Source organism: Muscardinus avellanarius, assembly GCF_963383645.1.
Source record: "Muscardinus avellanarius genome assembly, chromosome: 13".
Classification (NCBI taxonomy): domain Eukaryota; kingdom Metazoa; phylum Chordata; class Mammalia; order Rodentia; family Gliridae; genus Muscardinus; species Muscardinus avellanarius.
In genome coordinates this window covers 91,644,128-91,661,850 of record NC_137799.1, presented here as the reverse complement: position 1 = coordinate 91,661,850, position 17,723 = coordinate 91,644,128, and the positions used below count along the sequence as shown (strand labels likewise).

The following is a 17,723-nucleotide window of genomic DNA, read 5'->3' as shown; positions in this document are numbered from 1 at the left end:
AAACCCTCTGCAACTTGCTTCTAACTTTCTAATTCCTTTCTCTCCCGGTTGGGACTTTCTCATGATAAGCTCTTCTTCATGCAAAAATGCTTTTCTTACTCTTACACGGTATTTCCTTTCCTTCATACATATATATTTAGAACGTCTGTCCTTTATTTTGTCATATTCATTAACCATGCGGTCAGCCTCTCTGTCTTCAGGAATATTTACACTGGGCGTAAAAGTCACCAATCTTTCTCCTTGAGTCTATTGTATTTGGGCAACTAAGTTGTTTATCAACTAAATTGCTTTAAGGTCACACACAAGGTTTTTATCTTCTCTGTCTCTAGGCAGGATCTCAAGGGTAAACAAAGTTTCCTTAAACTGAACTACCTTACCTGAGTTAATAGCTTAACCTAAGTTAGTGATAGTGAGGGTCAGAGACCCTTTGTAATTGCTGCAGCTGGAATGCTTATCACAGCATCTGAATTCTGGCCAGTTTTTATTATTATTGAACAAAGCCAAGGACGTTTAGGCAAATTATTAGAGGTTTTATTTCCACAGACTCAGTTTCTATTTATAGTCCTAATTTCACATCACTGGAGCAATTCATGTAGAAAGTTAAAGGAAATATTAATAGTCATGAAGGGTAAAAGTGGGGGATATTTTGGCCAGAGACGATACCTCTTTCTCGGGGCGTTCTGCCGATTAACTATGTGGAGTGGGGGTCTCAACACATAGATGCCGAGGCAGCAGGATGTCTTGGCAGTGTTTGCATTGGGCAGTTCACTTTGTTTCTTGTCTTCAGAACTCCTAAGCCTCTTCACGTGCTCACGAGCGTCTGACCTTTACAGGGCTGTTGAGGAGTGTGTGTTTGTATGTGTGTCAGAGAGAGAGGGAGTGAGAGGAGCATTTCCCACACTTGATCATGTATGTTAGTTCCAGTTGCTGCCCTAACAAAACTACCATAAATATCCTGGCTTAAAACATTTACTTTCAGTTTCGTAAATCATACGTCTGTTGCAGGTCTCACTGGGTTAGTCAGGGTGTCAACCGGACCACATTGTTTTGGAGACTCTAGAAGAGAACTGTCCCCTCCTCACCCCATTCCAGGGTAGAGGCTGCCAGTGCTCCTTTGCAGCATGGTCCTTGCACTTATTTTTTTCCCTTGATTTTGTTTTTAATCGGTGCATTGTAGTCATGCATCTTAATGGGGTACAAGATGGTAGAGGCATACATGCACACATCGCTCATTTAGCCCTTCCCCAATTCCCGCCCCTCTCCCTCCCCTCCTTCTTCCTCCTCATGTTTGGCCTCCTGGTTGACGTTGATATGTTTATGAATGTCTATCATGTACATTAGGGAATTCCCTCTCCCCTCCCATTCCCTCAGGTTGTCTTATCTGCTCATCTGTGGTTTCTCATCCTTCATTCAGAGCTCCTCCTATGACCCTTTTCTCCCTACCTTCCACATATTAGGGAGAGCTTCCGATTTTTTACTTTTTGTGACTGACTAATCTCAGTATAACGTTCTCCAGTTCCATCCATTTCCCTGCAAATGATGTAATTTTGCAGCTATTTTTGAAAAACCTTTGTATTCCCTTGTCCTTTGAGTTCAAGTGTTTATGTTGTGGGGAATAATAAATTATGATGAATAAACTGGGGGCATTTGACAGAATAAATAATCAATACACTTCAAAGCTGTCAAGATCACGCAAGATCTAGAAAGACTAAGAGACTACAGGACACTAAGAAGAAATAATGGCTCCACGCAATTTGAGATTCTGGATAGAGTCTTGCAATAAAAGGCATTAAAAAATTTAATGAAATTGGAATAAGACCTCTAGTTTAGGTAACACTATTGAATTGACACTAACTTCTTGTTCTGATACTGTACTGCAGTTAAGACGTTAACATCAGGGATAGCTAATTGAGCGATCTCTAAAAACCCTGTACGGTGTTTTGCAACTTTTAAGTTTAAAATGAGTTCAAAGTAAAAGTTTAAGAAACATACCTTTATTAATCCTGCAATGGTATTTTCCTCACTAAAAGAAAATATGCAATTTAGCTTTAATAAATTAACTATTAGCTTTTTAAATTTTAATATTTCTAAATATTATAGATAATTGGCCACTTATTCTGAATGATATGGCTAGGAATGGCCTTTATTTCTTGGCTGACTGAATATTTCCAACACTTAGGCATTAGGTAAATGTCAGATGAGTGGACAGATTAATTATGAGAGACAGACATCTAATAATTATATTGCCTCATTGGACTGTGTTTTTAGTGTATTCTCCTTTGAGGTTCTTCTGTTCTCGAGCCTCTCTTTGCTCACTGTGACATAGGTAGAGATTATCATTGCTGATGGACAGTCAAAATGCGTTTGGCTAGGAGGGACGAGCTATTCCTGCTGCTAGTCCTTGTGCCGGGCCCCTCACAGCCGCGGCGTCTGCTTCCGCAGGGAGCCTGCGCATGCCCCGATGTGCCAAAGGCCCCGCAGTTACAGACCACTGCCTTTGTAGGTCTGGAGAGTCTGTTCTCCTTTTGGTGTCCTTTTCCTTCTTTCCCCTTTCCAAATAAATAAAATAGTTAACATAATGTAAAAATGAGAACACTCCAGAAATATATAAAGTAGCAAGGGAAAGCCATCCTAGTTCTCAGCCGTTCTCTTAATGCTATTCTGTTTTACCATGTGTGTTACAAAACTTGCCTCTACGCTCATCCCTCCCTGAAGGTATAGGCATGTAGTCTATGCAGCCCATGTTTTTAGTGTCTTTTTAAGCACATCAGCTCACTTTTTCACATGGCAATGTTGTTGGCTATCTTTCCAGGTCATATATCTACATCTGTTGGTTTTTTTTTTTTTTTTTAGCAGTGACACAAGATTGATGTTGTCCAGTTTTGTTTTTATTATCCACCCAAGTTGATTTGTTCAGTAGTCTCCTGTTGGTGGTTATCTGCCTAGTCCTTCATGGGAATTATACGAGTGGGTACTCCCAAGTACCAGGAGCGATAGTGCTGTTTCTCCACGTTTTTACTATATTGTACTCTTTGCTGGGAATAATATCTGATTATTTCATTTTTATAACTATATAAATGAGATTGAATATTTTCACATTTTGAAATTTATAATCCCTCTTTTAATGTAGCCTTTTTTATTCTTGGCTTTTGTATTGGCCATCTAACTGTTACTGTTTTTAAAATTAGAACTCTTTATAATTGAAAATATGTTTTCCAATTTGTTTATGATATATAGTAATTTAAAATTTTATCATATTTCTTGATATTTAATGACTTCTCGGTTAATTTAATGAATGACCTCAGATTGTTTTTCTCAAGGCTCTCAGGCTGAGCAAATATTTAATAAGTAATCACTAGTAATAACTTTAATATTTTTGGTTCTAATATTGAATTCATTTTGTTTCTAAACCTCTGTTCCTACATGAGTATTACAGTTTATCTTATTTTAAACATACAATATCTATTTTTGATATCTGTTGGGTTGTTTCTCTGTCAACCTGGTTTTTTTTGTTTGTTGAAATTTTCCAGGGTAGACTTTTATACTTACAGTTTCAGGTGGACTTGAGGATAATTTTAAATAACAAAACATTTTGGAGTGCTTTGTTATTATCTTAGATTTATTGGTAAATATAGGGATTTTAAACTATTATGATTTTATTTTGCTTGCTGGTTGCTACTATAAGTGTGTCATTCTTTCTGAAGTGTGTTTTATAACTGGTTACTATTTGTTTAAAAAGGAGGAAAGTTCTAAATTATTAAGAGGATCATGTGGATGTTTGAATAGCAGGTGCTACAGCAAGAACCACTTGGCCCTGTTCTTACCACCGTGCTTTCATCAGAATTCTTTGAAATTAAAAAAAATAAGTTAAAATAATCTTGTGGTTTATTTTATTATCATTTTTATTCTTACAGACTTTGCCCAAGATACTGAGCCATATTGCCCCAGCATTTTGCATGAGCAGCTGTAGCTTTGTAGTGGAAAAATCTAAAGAATCCACAGCACGTGTTGTAGTTTGGCGAGAAATAGGAGTACAGAGAAGCTATACCATGGAAAGTACTTTATGTGGCTGTGATCAAGGAAAATACAAGGTAAAACAGCTTAGGACGTGTAGCCACAAGAAGTATTTGACGACTTTCCTCTCATATGTACTCTTATGGTTTTCAAGTATACATTTAATGTACATTTGTTTTATTGAGTTATATGTAATTTGCAACCATGAAATTGAATTACATGCAGTCTTAACAGTTTTTTTTTTTAACTAAATAGCTTGCTTGGGATCTCTGTGACATTCTTGGTTTTGGGGGGGTATTTACATTCACAATTTTTGGTAATTCAAGTCTATTTATATTAACTATATATATATAGTTATATATATGTAATATATATGTAATATATATGTGTGTGTGTGTGTGTGTGTGTGTGTGTGTGTGTGTGTGTGTGTTCCTGGAAACCCTTCTACCTCTGGGCTACCCTCCCAGACCTATTTTTATACTTTTTAAATTTGGACACAGGGTCTCTTAAGCCAGTACGGCTGGCTTCGAACCAGCGCGATCCTCCTGTCTCCGCCTCCCAAGCACGGGGATTACAAGCATGCGCCACCACACCTGGCAATATTAACAATTTTTAAAAACACATCAGAATGCACATTGAAATACTGATTAGTAATTTATAAAGAACTATACAAATTGTACATTAGTAATGACAGATTTCTATTTAAAATAATTGGATGTAAGTATATTTTAATGCTTTTAAAAATAAATGCATTATATTTATAAAACAACCAGTTTGTTATTTAAATTTTTTTATGTAAAACTTAAAAAAAAATTTTTATTGGTGCATTGTATTCATACATCTTAATGGGGTACAACAAGGTGGAGGCATACATGCACACATCACCCGGTTAGCCCTTATCCAACTCCTGCCCCATCCCCTGCCCCTCCCTCCTCCTCACGTTTGGCTTAGTGATTGACATTGACATGTTTGTTAACTTACATCATGTGTGTTAGAGAATTTCCCTCTTCCCCCTCCCATCTCCTCAGTCAGGTCGCCTTGTTTGCTCATCTCTGTTATCCCCTTCGTCTAGATTCCTCCTGTGACCCATTTTCTCCCTAACTTCTGCATATTGGGGAGAGCATCCGATTTCTTATTTTTTGGTAACTGAATAATCTCTTACGTGTAACTCTTAAGTGCATATTTATTCACTATATTTTTTTCTTTACTAAGACCGCTTTCCTATGGTTTCATAGGCTTTTCTTAGAGACAACCAGAGTTTTGAACTTTACTTTGAAAAATAAAGACCAGTAAATTGTTAGGTGGTTAGGATATTATTTTCAAGATTGAGTGCTAAATGTGCAATGAATTAGGTCTTAGATAAAAACAATCAGCAAACTTTCATATTTATTTTTCCTTGGCACCAAAAGGTTTTCAGGTGTCATGCTAATTATTCTATTCTGTGTTTTGCTTGTTTTTTTGTTATGGGGAAATAGAATACTAAATCTGCTAGAGATTTTTTATATATTGCACTTAAAAATGATTTTAACTTTGTATTGGAAAGTTAAAAACCTTAACTTATTAGCATTGGAAATGTAAACATAATTTATATCAAACATTTTAGTATAGCCTAAAGAATGACTTTTCCATTCTGCAACAAACTAGAAGAAAATTGTATTGATTTCACAATTGATGTTAAAACTCTTAGACCTTTGTATAATCGCACTCACTGAAATTTCGGTACTTTTGTTGTATGACCATTTCCTAAATTTTAGATTGACCACAGTACACTATTCTTCCAAAGTACAGTATGGAACTTCTCAGGTGTTGTGCAACAGTGACCATTGGTCGTTCTAGTGGACCAAGAATGTGACAGTGAGGAAAGCCAGACCAGTCCAGTCCCATCCTCCCTGCAGCTCAGCTCTAGTGCACAGCTTTCCTAAGGGTCTCATGGGCCCTGCGAGTGTGGGGTGGGAGGACAACTCGAGAATCATAAGACGTATGTGGCTCCTAGGAAGAGCCTTAGACTGTGTGAGTTGTGGATGTAGACAGTAAGTTACTCATTAAGTGATTTATGCAGTTAGGTTGAAGAAGGGATCATAAAGCATCATATCTTTGAAGCAGCCTGTGGGCAGAGGGGAAGGAGGAGCCAGGCCAGCCAGGATTTGGGCTCCCCTCGAGATCGTCCAAGCATGTGCCATGAGTCGTTTATCTGGAGTCCACTGATGGACTTGCATTGGGCTTTTAAAAGTGTTTGTATTTTGATGAATTTGTTGGTCACTTAAAAAAAAAAACAACAACAGATTTTACAAAAGCTAAAAGATGTTTTGAAGTAAAATATTTAACCAGTTTTATTTTTGCTTTTAATATATAAAATAGATTCCTAATAAGTACTCATTTTTCATTTTATAACTTCATTAATAAAATTTACTTTAAAACTGTGGAGAGGCCGGGCGTGGTGGCACACGCTTGTAATCCCCACGCTTGGGAAGCTGAGACAGGAGGATCGGGCAGGTTCGAAGCCAGCCTCAGCAACTTAGTGAGACCCTGTTTCCAAATAAAATATAAAATAGGTCTGGGAGTATAGCCCGGAGGTAGAAAGTCCCTGGGTTCTACCCCAGGTACCACCAAAAACAAACAAACAAAAAAGAAAACTCCCTAGTTTGTTGGTGAAAATAGTTTGCATCATAGCAAGTGAGAGTGGTCATTGTAGAAATGGTCTTTTAAGATAGTTTCCTAGGAAAATTGTGATTTAGAGCAATTTATTATTGTTAAGATATATAACAATGTAATGTCTTAGTTCTATAGCAACTTTTCAATTTTAACAGTTATAAATTATATTTTAATGAGATACAGGTAGAGAAGAGCAAGCTTTCTGATCATATGTGTAATCTTACTTTATTTCTAGGGTTTGCAGATTGGTACTCGAGAATTAGAAGAGATGGGAGCAAAATTTTGTGTTGGTCTATTGCGTTTGAAAAGACTGACATCCCCATTGGAGTATAACCTGCCTTCCAGCCTGCTTGACTTTGAGAGCGACCTAATTGAATCAAGCTGCAAAGTAACCAGGTGGGACGCACTCTGTTTATTCTTCTTACGTCGCAGTGCCCTGTTTGGCCTCATTAGAAGTTAATGGTAGGAAAAGGACGGGGATTCAGATAGCCAAGGGCAAGTTTAGAATTAATTTTACTCACCTAATATTTGTTCCAAATTGCAATAGCATTTTTGATTCTTTTAATTTTATATTCGAACGAGAATTTAGTGGAATAGCCATAGATTGAATGATGCTTTTAGTAATCTTTTAACCCAGAGATTGAGCTCTGGAGAAATAGTCCACTTTGATACTATCTAAGTTAAGAGGACTTAGAATCAGGATTCATATTTCAAAGGAAATTGTATTTTATTGAGATTTCCATGCATCGGGTAGTGATTCTTGTTGTATTAGATGCCGTCAGGTATGTTGGCTCGTTGCCATACACCGTTACCTCGCTCAGTGTAGCAGTTTCAAGGGCGTGGACGTTAACTGGCGGCCAGTCTTATGAGTGTGCTCATTTGGGCCAGTGGTGGGCAGCGGCGCCTGCTCAGCCGTGCTGGAGGCTGCAGCGCTCACACTTGGCGTGTCCCTAACCCGCAGCGTTTCTAGAGAGCCTCACAATCATTTGTAACGACCTATACTTACAGCTGGGGTGGTTGTTAGGCCCCCTACCAGGTAGTTTTGTTCTTTTAAAAGGAGCATAGATGTATTTTGAAAAGCAGTATATTTTGAAGAAATGTATTTGTACATCTATGTCATGTTTATAACATTTTGATAATTATATTTCATTGTAATTGATTTCCTTTATAATCAGTTTTATTTATTTAAGACTGTAACTATGAGGAGTACATAGGCTTCATCAGACTCTCCAAGGGGGTTGAGGCACATAAAAAGTGAAGAACCCACAGTTCTCACTGTATACATACAGGCACACAAAACCTAATGAATAGGCACTTATAAACTTGGACAGTTTTTGCCTTCTAATTGTACTCTTCCTCCTCTTACTGACTTACACTTTTAGGCATCCAGCCCCTTCCTTCCCCAATGCTGCCATTCTTCTTTACCTCTAGTGAATTTTGTACCCACCTCTGCTTTTTTTCTTAGCATCTGTGTCTTGAAGCTGTTTAGGCTTACTGGTCCTCAATCTGAATTTGTCTCCATCTGCTCATTATTGTATCATGTTATATAGCTTTGGCAAGAATATCATGGGTGCATCCTGTGTGCAGTTTTCATTTGTCCCATCTAATGTGTTACCTTTGATCACTTAAGATGGCACCAAAGTTCTCTATTGCAAAGTTATTTCCCCTTTAATAAATAATACGTGCTTTGTGGGGCCCTACTTGGCAACTATGTGAATATCCCATTTCTTATCAAACACTCATTTTAAAATTCATATATAGTGGACTTAGGGTTTACATTCTAATTTAGTAGGTTTTAATAAATTACTGTCACTATTTGATACTCAGAATTGCCCTGTTGGCCCCTCGAGACGACCTCTGCACAGATTTTTACATCGGTACTTGAGGACTCCCTTACTTAGCGGCACAGCCGGTTTCCAGGCTTACCTTTGTGTGTGCTTTGTCTCAGGGTTGGAATCGACCATTCCTTCAAGGCTCCCTGATTCTTTTTGTTAGAAAATGGTACTTATGTGAAGGTCTAGCTGCTAGTTGTGTTTATTGCTTTACTGCTCCCAAGTTCTCCCAGTAGACAGAGGTTTAGAATAAATATATTTAAGTATTTACATAAAATACATACACACACGTATGCATGTACATGTACCCATCCATACTTACAAACAAGGACATGATCTGAAAACTCTGATCCGTGGTGGCTCCTTTCATTCTAACCCTAAACCTAAGGCTTCAGCTAGTTTTCAAATTTCAGAATTCTGCCTCCGTGTTTACCAGTAAGAGCCCTGTCTCTGTACCTTTATTTGACTAATCTGCTTGTGTCTAGCTACTTTCTGCTCTCCTGAATGCTTTCCTAACCCCTCAGGCTCCAGGCACTCCAGAGGAAAGGGACTTGGTGGTGTTGTTGTTGTTGCATGCATGCGTGTTTTACTGGGGGTTAAACCCAGGGACATTCTACCTCTGAGCTATATCCCTAGTTATATTTTATTATTTTTTAAAATTTTGAAACAGGGTCTTACTAAGTTCAGAGGGTCTACTGAGGCTGACCTCAAATCTGTGATCCTCCTGTCTAAGCCTCCCAAGTACTGGAATTGCAAACATGTGCCACCACACCTGGCTAGGAAGGAACGTTTTAAAAGTAATTTTTATAATCTCAATGCCAGGTACGGAGCAGCTGCTCACTGGCTGATTACCTCTGCTGATGAGGCCTTGCTGCAGACCTCCTGTGGGCGGAGGCTTGTGCCAGACTCCAGGGAAAGCAGAGGAGCTGGTGCTGCACGGAGGACATACAGTTATGTTTGTGAAGTGGCAAGGTGCTGGTTATGATAGAATGCAAACTTTTTTAACATAACAGTTAAAAATTCCGTATACAGTTTTGAGAAAAAAGAATTACTGAGTGAATTAAAATGGTCTGGATTTATCTGGAAAGTTTCTTAAGTTCCGGGTTGTAACTTGAAAGATAATAGATGAGGTTTGGTTAAAAAAAAATAGCCACTGAACATGAAGGAGACCAAATAGCAGTGGTAACAGACTAATTCAGGCAAGATTGAAAGCTGAATTTAAAACTGAGAAGCTAAAGTTCAAAAGCGTGTGGAAGGAGCTGGTGCTCGGTTGTGTGCTGTGAGGACTTCATGGAGGAGGGTATAGAAGCTGCATGTTTTTAAGCATGGGATGATAGGTCTGATACATCCTATATGAACCATATTAAAATTGAGGATGTCTAGAAGCTTCTAGCAGCCTGCTGCCTCCGTGAGGGAGGCCCCAGGTAATGCAGCGCTGTGCAGATAACACAGGCCCAGAGTCCAGCTCTTCAACCGACTGCTCCTTAAATGTACATTGGTTTTCATAGACTCCAGATAGTGCAAGAAAGGGGATGAGCGAGGCTCTGATTGTGTGACGACACAACTAGCCAGCTTCAGAATTTCAGGTGCGATCACTGGTATGTGCTTGTGAAGGCCCCCACCCTACAGGCTGGTGGAGCTTCCCCCATAGTTACTGCCACTTAGAATTTTAATATCTTATTTCTTATATTTGGCTATTCATTGTGCTGTCCTTTTTACTGCTTTTTGGAAATCTTTCAGGAATAATCGTAAATTGTCACTGTTTACATTATTGCCGATGTGGGTGGGGAAGTTTATGTATTTCTTTTCTTTACCTCTTTCTTCTACCATTCAGTTTTTTCTCTAGTTTTGCTCTGCATTGATGATTACTAACAACAGTCACCTTGGATATAAGCGCCATGGTGAACATGGCATAGTCACTTTGCTTTCTTTGTTGAAAGGGTGACAGTGGGGTGGGAGGGGCTCGTAACCCCGTGGCCATTGTCTCTCCTGTCCTGGCTGCTTCCCACAGGCAGTGTTCATGTCTAGACCTCAGATTCTCTCTGTGTGTTGGCAACTCCCAGACCCTCTTCTGCATTCCAGGCCTGTGTGTCCAGCTTCTCACTTGATTCTGTGCCCTGGGACATAGAAGGAAGCCTGTGATTCTGCTTACCTACTTCCCCCCACCCCATGTGTGCCCAGTTGTTACGTCCTGTCCTCGCCATCTGCCTGCATGTACTTTTAACCCAGTCTGTCTGTCACCCAGAAGGCTTGAATCCTCCTAAAATGTTCTCAGACCTTTCATTTTTCTTTACCATCTCTACCATGACAACTCTCTTGCCTGGACTATTCGAAAAATCTCCTGGTTAATTTTCTTCCAATACTGTTGGTATTCTCGGGTTTCTGTGTGTGTAGTGGCTATCCTCTTGCTTTAAAACTTTCACTTGGCTGGGCGTGGTGGCGCACGCTTGTCATCCCCTCGCTTGGGAGGTGGAGACAGGAGGATCGCGCAGGTTCGAAGCCAGAGAGCTGGCTTAAGAGACCCTGTTTCCAAAAATAAAAAAGTATAAAATAGGTCTGGGAGTGTAGCCCGGAGGTAGAAGGGCTTCCAGGAACCCCAGTACCACCAAAACAAAAACAAAAACAAAAAAACCTTCACTTGTCCCCAGGTATATGAAAGATAGCAGATAACTTAGTTTCTAGGGCCCAACAGGAACTTTCTTCATCTTCTTTAAGCGTCTACTCTCTTCGTTTTTTACCATTATAATTGCACTGTCCTCTAATTTTCTAAGCTAGCTATGGCAGACGACCAGTTTTTATTTCTAATTTGTTCTGGATATATATATGTATATATTGCAGGTCTGGCAATGGAACCTGGGGGCATTTGACCTCCGAGCTATACCCCCTGCCCTAGTTTTTTAATTCTTTAATTTGAAACTGGGTCTCACTAAGTTTCAGAGGGCCTCACAAAGTAGCTGAGGCTGTCCGCGAACCACAATCCTTCGGTCTCAGCCTCCTGTATATTTTTAATTGAATTGAATAAAAAATGAAAGAGGGAACTGGGTGTAATGGCACGTGCTTGTAATCCCAGTAGTTAAGAGGCTGAGATGAGGATTACAGGTTTTCAACCAGCCTCAGCAACTTAGTAAGACCTTCATAATTTAGTAAGACCCTGTTTCAAAATAAAAAATAGAGCTGGGACCCGGGCGTGGTGGCGCACGCTTGTAATCCCCGCGCTTGGGAGGCTGAGACAGGAGGATCGCACAGGTTCGAAGCCAGCCTCAGCTACTTAGTGAGGCTCTCAGCAACTTAGTGAGACCCCGTTTCCAAATAAAATATTAAAAAGGTCTGGAGTATAGCCCGGAGGTAGAAAGCCTCTGGGTTCCAACCCCAGTACCACAAAAAAAAAAAAAAAAAAATTAGAGCTGGGAGTGTAGCTCAGATGTAGAATGTCCCTGGGTTTAATCCTCAGTACCACCAAAACAAAATAAAAAATGGAAGAGGGAGCTACAAATATAAGCTCCAATTTATTGCATTGGCAGACATAATGTCTGTGTCAAATTCAAGTTTCTGAACACTTTGTTTTAGTGTCTGTACTTGTGTGGCCATGCACTGATAGTGAAGGTTTGTGGCCCACACTGGTCTAGGTGCACACCTTGAGTACACTGTCCAGAGCAGCTTAGTCTTTCCTCTGCAGACCTCGCCTCCACTTCTTCCCGCTCACCCTTGTCCTCGTGGCTGTTCAGCTTTCTTGCACTGTGTTTAGGAGTGGGTTTGTTTTCAGTACTCCTTGCTTGACACTTTTTTTTTTTTTGTGGTACTGAGGTTCCTGGAAGCCCTCCTATCTCCAGGCTACACTCCCAGACCCATTTTTACATTTGTATTTGGAAACAGGGTCTCCTAATGCTTGGAACCCGCGCGATCCTCCCGTCTCCGCCTCCCAAGCGCGGGGATGACAAGCGTGCCCACCACGCCCGGCCTTAGGGATGCACTTTTAATTTCAGGAATCTTCAGTTGTGAAAAGCGCTAAGCTACTTTCTCTTTGAAAATTGCTTCTTTACCATTTTCTTTATTTTCTCCAAAACTTTTAGACTGGAGTTTCTCAGTCTGTTCTCATAACTGTTTTTGTTTTGTTTCCTGTCTCTACTATATTCTTGGTGTATATAGTCCTCTAGCATTTTATAAGTCATTCTTCAATTGTTTCCAGCCTAGAACTTACCTCATGGGGAATTTTTATTTTAATGACTATATATTGCACAACTAACTGGTTCTTTATTTTTATTTCACATTCTCATGTTTATTTCATGGCTAGTACTCTTTCTTTGAAGACCCTAAACATGTTCCAAGTTGTTCATAGATTGGACTGTTTATTCTTATTGTGTCAGTAAATCCATCCACTATTTCTTACGAGCCGTGTAGCGCACAGGCTCATTTTGAACATTTCTTCCTCCCCAGCCTTTTGGTTTCTTCAGCTTATCCTCTTGATTGTTTGTGACTCCCTCTACCTAGCCATCTTGAGGATCTATGCTAAATCAGCTTCTTGCCCGCCCCTCCCCTCCCTTCCTTTCATTTTTTTTTTTTTTTTTTTTGATACTGGGGATAGAACCCAGGGACATCCTACTTCTGCGCTACATCTCAGCCCTATTTTATTATTTATTTATTTACTTACTTATTACTTATTTATTTATTTACTTATTTATTTATTGGTGGTACTGGGGTTCCTGGAAGCCCTTCTACCTCCGGGCTACACTCCCAGACCTATTTTATACTTTTTATTTGGAAACAGGGTCTCGTAAGCCAGCACTGCTGGCTTCGAACCTGCGCGATCCTCCTGTCTCCGCCTCCCAAGCGCGGGGATGACAAGCGTGCGCCACCACGCCCGGCTATTTTTTATTTTGAAGCAGGGTTTCACTGAGTTGCTGAGGGCCTCACAGAACAAGGTCTCACTGAGTTCTTGAGGCTGCTGTTAACCTGCAATCCTCCTAGCTTAGCCTCCTAACTTCTAGAATTGTGTGTGCACCACCACACCTGGCTATTCAGCTAGGCTTCTAGCATTTTAGACAAATCAGCCTTTAGAATTGGGAATTTCTTTGGGAAGATTACTGAGTGCACAGGGCTTCTGGCTCTGATCCACTGTATCCTTTTTGACTTTGTGACTATTTTATAAAGCCTTTAGCTTTAGGCAGAGGTCTTAGCCTATTTTTTTTAACCTTCTTTCTTTACCCAGTTTTTAAATTGTTTTATTTTTTGAAGCAGAGTCTTGCTGAGTTGCTGACAGGTCATGGTTCACCTGTCTCTGCTTCCCAAGTATCTGGCACCAGGCCCAGCTTCCAGCCTCCTTTCTAAGCTCAGCCTCACTCTGGCTGTGGATTCAGGAGTCTGGGTTTCGTTCCCTATTCCTAGGTGCCTGGTGGGCCTGGCTGTTGCCTCACAGGTGCTCCCGGTGCCTGCCTTGAGACCAGGAGCTCAGCAGACCCATGACTAGCTCTTTGTTCTTTTTATGGTCCAAGAAGACATGTGTCTGTATGTGCCTCCATATTTTTGTTGTTGATTTTCCTTTTCTGTTTTCTGTTTTATCTAATAATTGCTTTGTGTTTAGACAAGGGATAACAGGGGCCTGCAAGATGTACTTTTATGTACCATTCTTTTTGGGGGGGAGGGCATTCAACCTCCAAACTACACCCTTGCCCTGTTTTTTATTCTTCCTTTATTTTGAAACAGGCTCTAAGTTGCGGAGGGCCTCACTAAGTAGCTGAGGCTCTCTGCAAACCGTGACCGTTTGGTCTCAGCCTCCCGAATGCTGGGATTACAGGCGTGCGCCACCACATCCAGCTCTGTACCAACTTGAAAGAGAAGTCTTTCACTCACATTTGCCTGAGGGACTCCTCGTTAGCCCCACAGGCGATGTCTGTGCCCTTAGCACTGTGTAAAGTGCCGGTCATGATGCTGCACGTAGGACTTCTCATACGGACTTGAACCCTGTGGGTGGCCGCTTTCAGTTGATTGGATTCTGGTGGTTGGCGGGGTGGAGGGAGAAGGCGGACCTTACAGTGACCCGGGGCCAACATAAGGAGGTGAGACCTTATATCGTAGACCTTATCTCATAGGCTTTTAAAGCCACTGGCAGAGTATGCGAATCGATGGTTTGTGTCTGAAAATAGTGTATGGATTTTATTGAAACTGGGAAGACGCAGGCCAGAAAACCCTTGAGGAAGGTGTTTGGGTTCACATATGTTCAAGAGGGGATAAGAGCTCCAGAAGAGTAGGCGCAGTAACTATGAGGGATCCGCGCTATGGAGCCCTGGGGGGGCAGAGGCGCAGCCGGGCGGCCGCCGGCCTCCACACAGGTGTCCTCACTGCCCTCGCCCTTTCCCTGTGCCCTCTGGACCCCGTCTTTATCCCTTTATCCTCCTTGATTTCCTCTTTCTGGTATATTAGTTCCTACAGTTTTAGGTGGGGTTGAGTTGACTTTCTTCCCCCCCTCCTTCCCTGCCTCCCTTCTTTTCCTTCTTTTCTGTACATTTATTGGTGGATCGTAATTTTCCATCATCCTGAGGTTTAGGGTGGTAGGAGTGTACATGCACACAACACTTGATGTCTTCCCTCTGGTGCCCCGCTCCCCTCCCCGTATTGAGGTTGGTATTGGTAACGTCACACGCATGCACAGCGCCGTTTAAACTGCCGCCTTCTTGTCGTCTCTACCCCCTTCCCTCCCCCGAGCACTCCACTGCTCCGTTGCAGTCTGTTCCTGGATCTGAGGTCTCTTGTTTCCCGATTTCTGTCTAGCTTCCACGTATGAGAGATAACTACTATTCGCTTTCTGAAATTAGCTAATGTCACTTAGCATAATCTCAGGTTCCGCCAGTTTTCCTGCAAATGACATAATTTTGTTCTCTGGCTGAGTAAAGCTCCATGTTTGTATATGCCACAGTTTTGTAATAGGCCCCTCCTCCCTTCCTTCCAGTACTGGGTATTGAACCTGGTTCCGTTCTACCTTTGAGTTGCACCCCTGCCTTCATGATTATCATTGCCCTTGTTATTTTGATTTTGAGTCAGAGTCTTGCTAAGTTGCCAAGGCTGATACTGAACTTGAGATCCTCCTGTCTCAGCCTGGCGTTACAGGTGCGTGCCATCATTCCAGGCTAAATTGACCCTTTTATAATCTTTCAAGCCCATCTTCCCCTGCCAGGATTTTGCTTTTTAAAAATAATACTATGAGTATTTTAAACTTTACAGACATTATTAGATCATACTACACATATACTTCCTCTTTTCTTGTCTTCATTACTTTCTATGTTTTTGTTTTTTTCTGAGGGCATTTTCCCCCTTCTCAGGGAGCACTGTTAAGTAATCACAGTTTTGCTGAATAGAGGATCTAGATAACATTTTTTATTTCAGCACGTTGAGGTATTGTTCTCCTGTCTCCTGACCTCCGCTGCTGAGTCAGGTCTGGCTTTGCTGTTATCGGAGCTCCAGGCCTCTGCCTGACTCCGTGCACCCTAACAGACAAGCTGCTGGCACCTCTGGAGCCCAAGCAGAGAGCTGAGTGGTGGTGAAGAGGAAGGACTCGGCTTTCAGTGTGCCAGCCTGCAGGCTGCAGGGCACTAGCTGTTCTTTACTGTCGTCGTGGTGGCATTTGAGAAGGGATCAGAAGTCAGTGTGTATGTTCCATCCACGAGTTGACCAGACCTTTGCCTTTTTAGTGAAGTCTGTGGTGGGAAATCATGTTTTGTATTCCCAGGGTATTCACTGAAAATTACTACACTTAGGTCACTTTAATTTTACCCAGTTTTGTTTATTATAGAATAAAAATTTCATCTCTTGCAATGCTTAGTTTTTAGTACACCTTTTTAAAAGTGTGTTTATCTTTTACATCAAAGCTGAAAGTATCAGTAGGATTCATAACATATAGCTATATTTAATATTATTGTGTTTAGCAAAAGGTATTTTTATTTTATATTTCATCTGAACTATTAATCAGTCCTGTTGACTCTCACTCAAGGATCTGAGAATACGCCTGATGAACCCTTTAACAATTCTTCTTCTTAGGATATTGTGGTGGTGGATACATTTAAGAAGTTAGTCCACAATGCCAATCTCCACACAATATTTGATCATAATTAAAAGTGAATCCTATTTAAATAGAGCCTAAAAACTGTCTTCTAGTCAAGCAATATTTGGGCATAGTTTTTTTTCTTTTAATTGAGATAAAATTTGCACAGCACGACCAGTCATTTTAGCATGAGCTGGGTGGCTTGAGCGCGTTCACAGCGGTTTGCAGCCTCAGTCGTGCGGTCTCGTCCTCCTGCCCACCAGGCAGTCACTCCTAGCCCCGGCTTCTTTGCCAGATTTATCTATTCTGGATATTTCATGTAAATAGAATCATATAATGCATGAACTTTTGTGTTGACTTCTTTCATTTAACATGATTTTGAAATTCAGCTGTGTGTTTGTATATAGCAATACTTAATTTCTTTTTATGGGTATAGTGTGTACAAAATTTGATGAGAACATTGTTCCTAATGCAGCTAAGAAAATTAATAGGACATAAGTTGACAAAAACCTTTAAACTATACCTAGTATTAGTTATACTTTGTGTTACTACTGCCCCAAATTTTTAATATAATGTGTTTTGATAAAATTCTAGTAGATTTCTCATACATTAGAAGGAATGACTGAGTTTGTGGGCCAGCTAGCATGGTGATATTTCTTGGTTAAAGGTTCTAGTCCTGTCCACAGCAATACACAAGAGACTGGGTGGAAATTGTTGGTAAAATAAGTTCAAAGTTATTAATTGTTATATACCATGCCCCAAGAATGAAGTATTGAAGCTACCTCATTTGTTTATAGATATGTAAAACCTTTTTTTCTGAGAAAATTAACTTGATGTAGATCATTTGTGGCCAACTATAATCAGCAGTATCTAATACCTATCTATGTAATAAAGCTTACTGATATTGACGTGCTTTATTTTTAATGTACAGTTTACCACTTAAACCAGTCTTTAAAAAAACCTTTCTTGGGTCATATATTTTCTCTAATATGCCCAAACTAGGGACTATTAGGAATACCAAAGGGACTAAAGATAATGGAGGGGAAACCTCAGCAAAGCTGAAATGAAAGGTGGGAGAGGAAGAAGGCTGAGGTTGATTAATGGGGGAGCTACATTAGAATATGTGTAGAAGTATGAATAGAGCATGGTCAACCTGGACACTCACTGTTGGGAAGGGGAAGCAGTGGGGAGGG

The 17,723-nt window shown here is 40.5% G+C and overlaps 1 protein-coding gene across 3 annotated transcripts in view; it reads left to right on the top strand.

Moving 5' to 3' along the window:
* Positions 1–17,723, top strand: part of AGTPBP1 (ATP/GTP binding carboxypeptidase 1) — a gene marked incomplete at both ends in the record, with an annotated part of 125,568 nt that overhangs the window by 98,521 nt on the left and 9,324 nt on the right. For all 3 annotated transcript variants that reach the window (XM_080709445.1, XM_080709444.1, XM_080709446.1), the window contains 2 exons: positions 3,915–4,091; positions 6,902–7,062. In XM_080709445.1, coding sequence (XP_080565571.1) covers positions 3,915–4,091; positions 6,902–7,062 — 338 coding nt within the window. The remainder of the gene's footprint in view (positions 1–3,914; positions 4,092–6,901; positions 7,063–17,723) is intronic.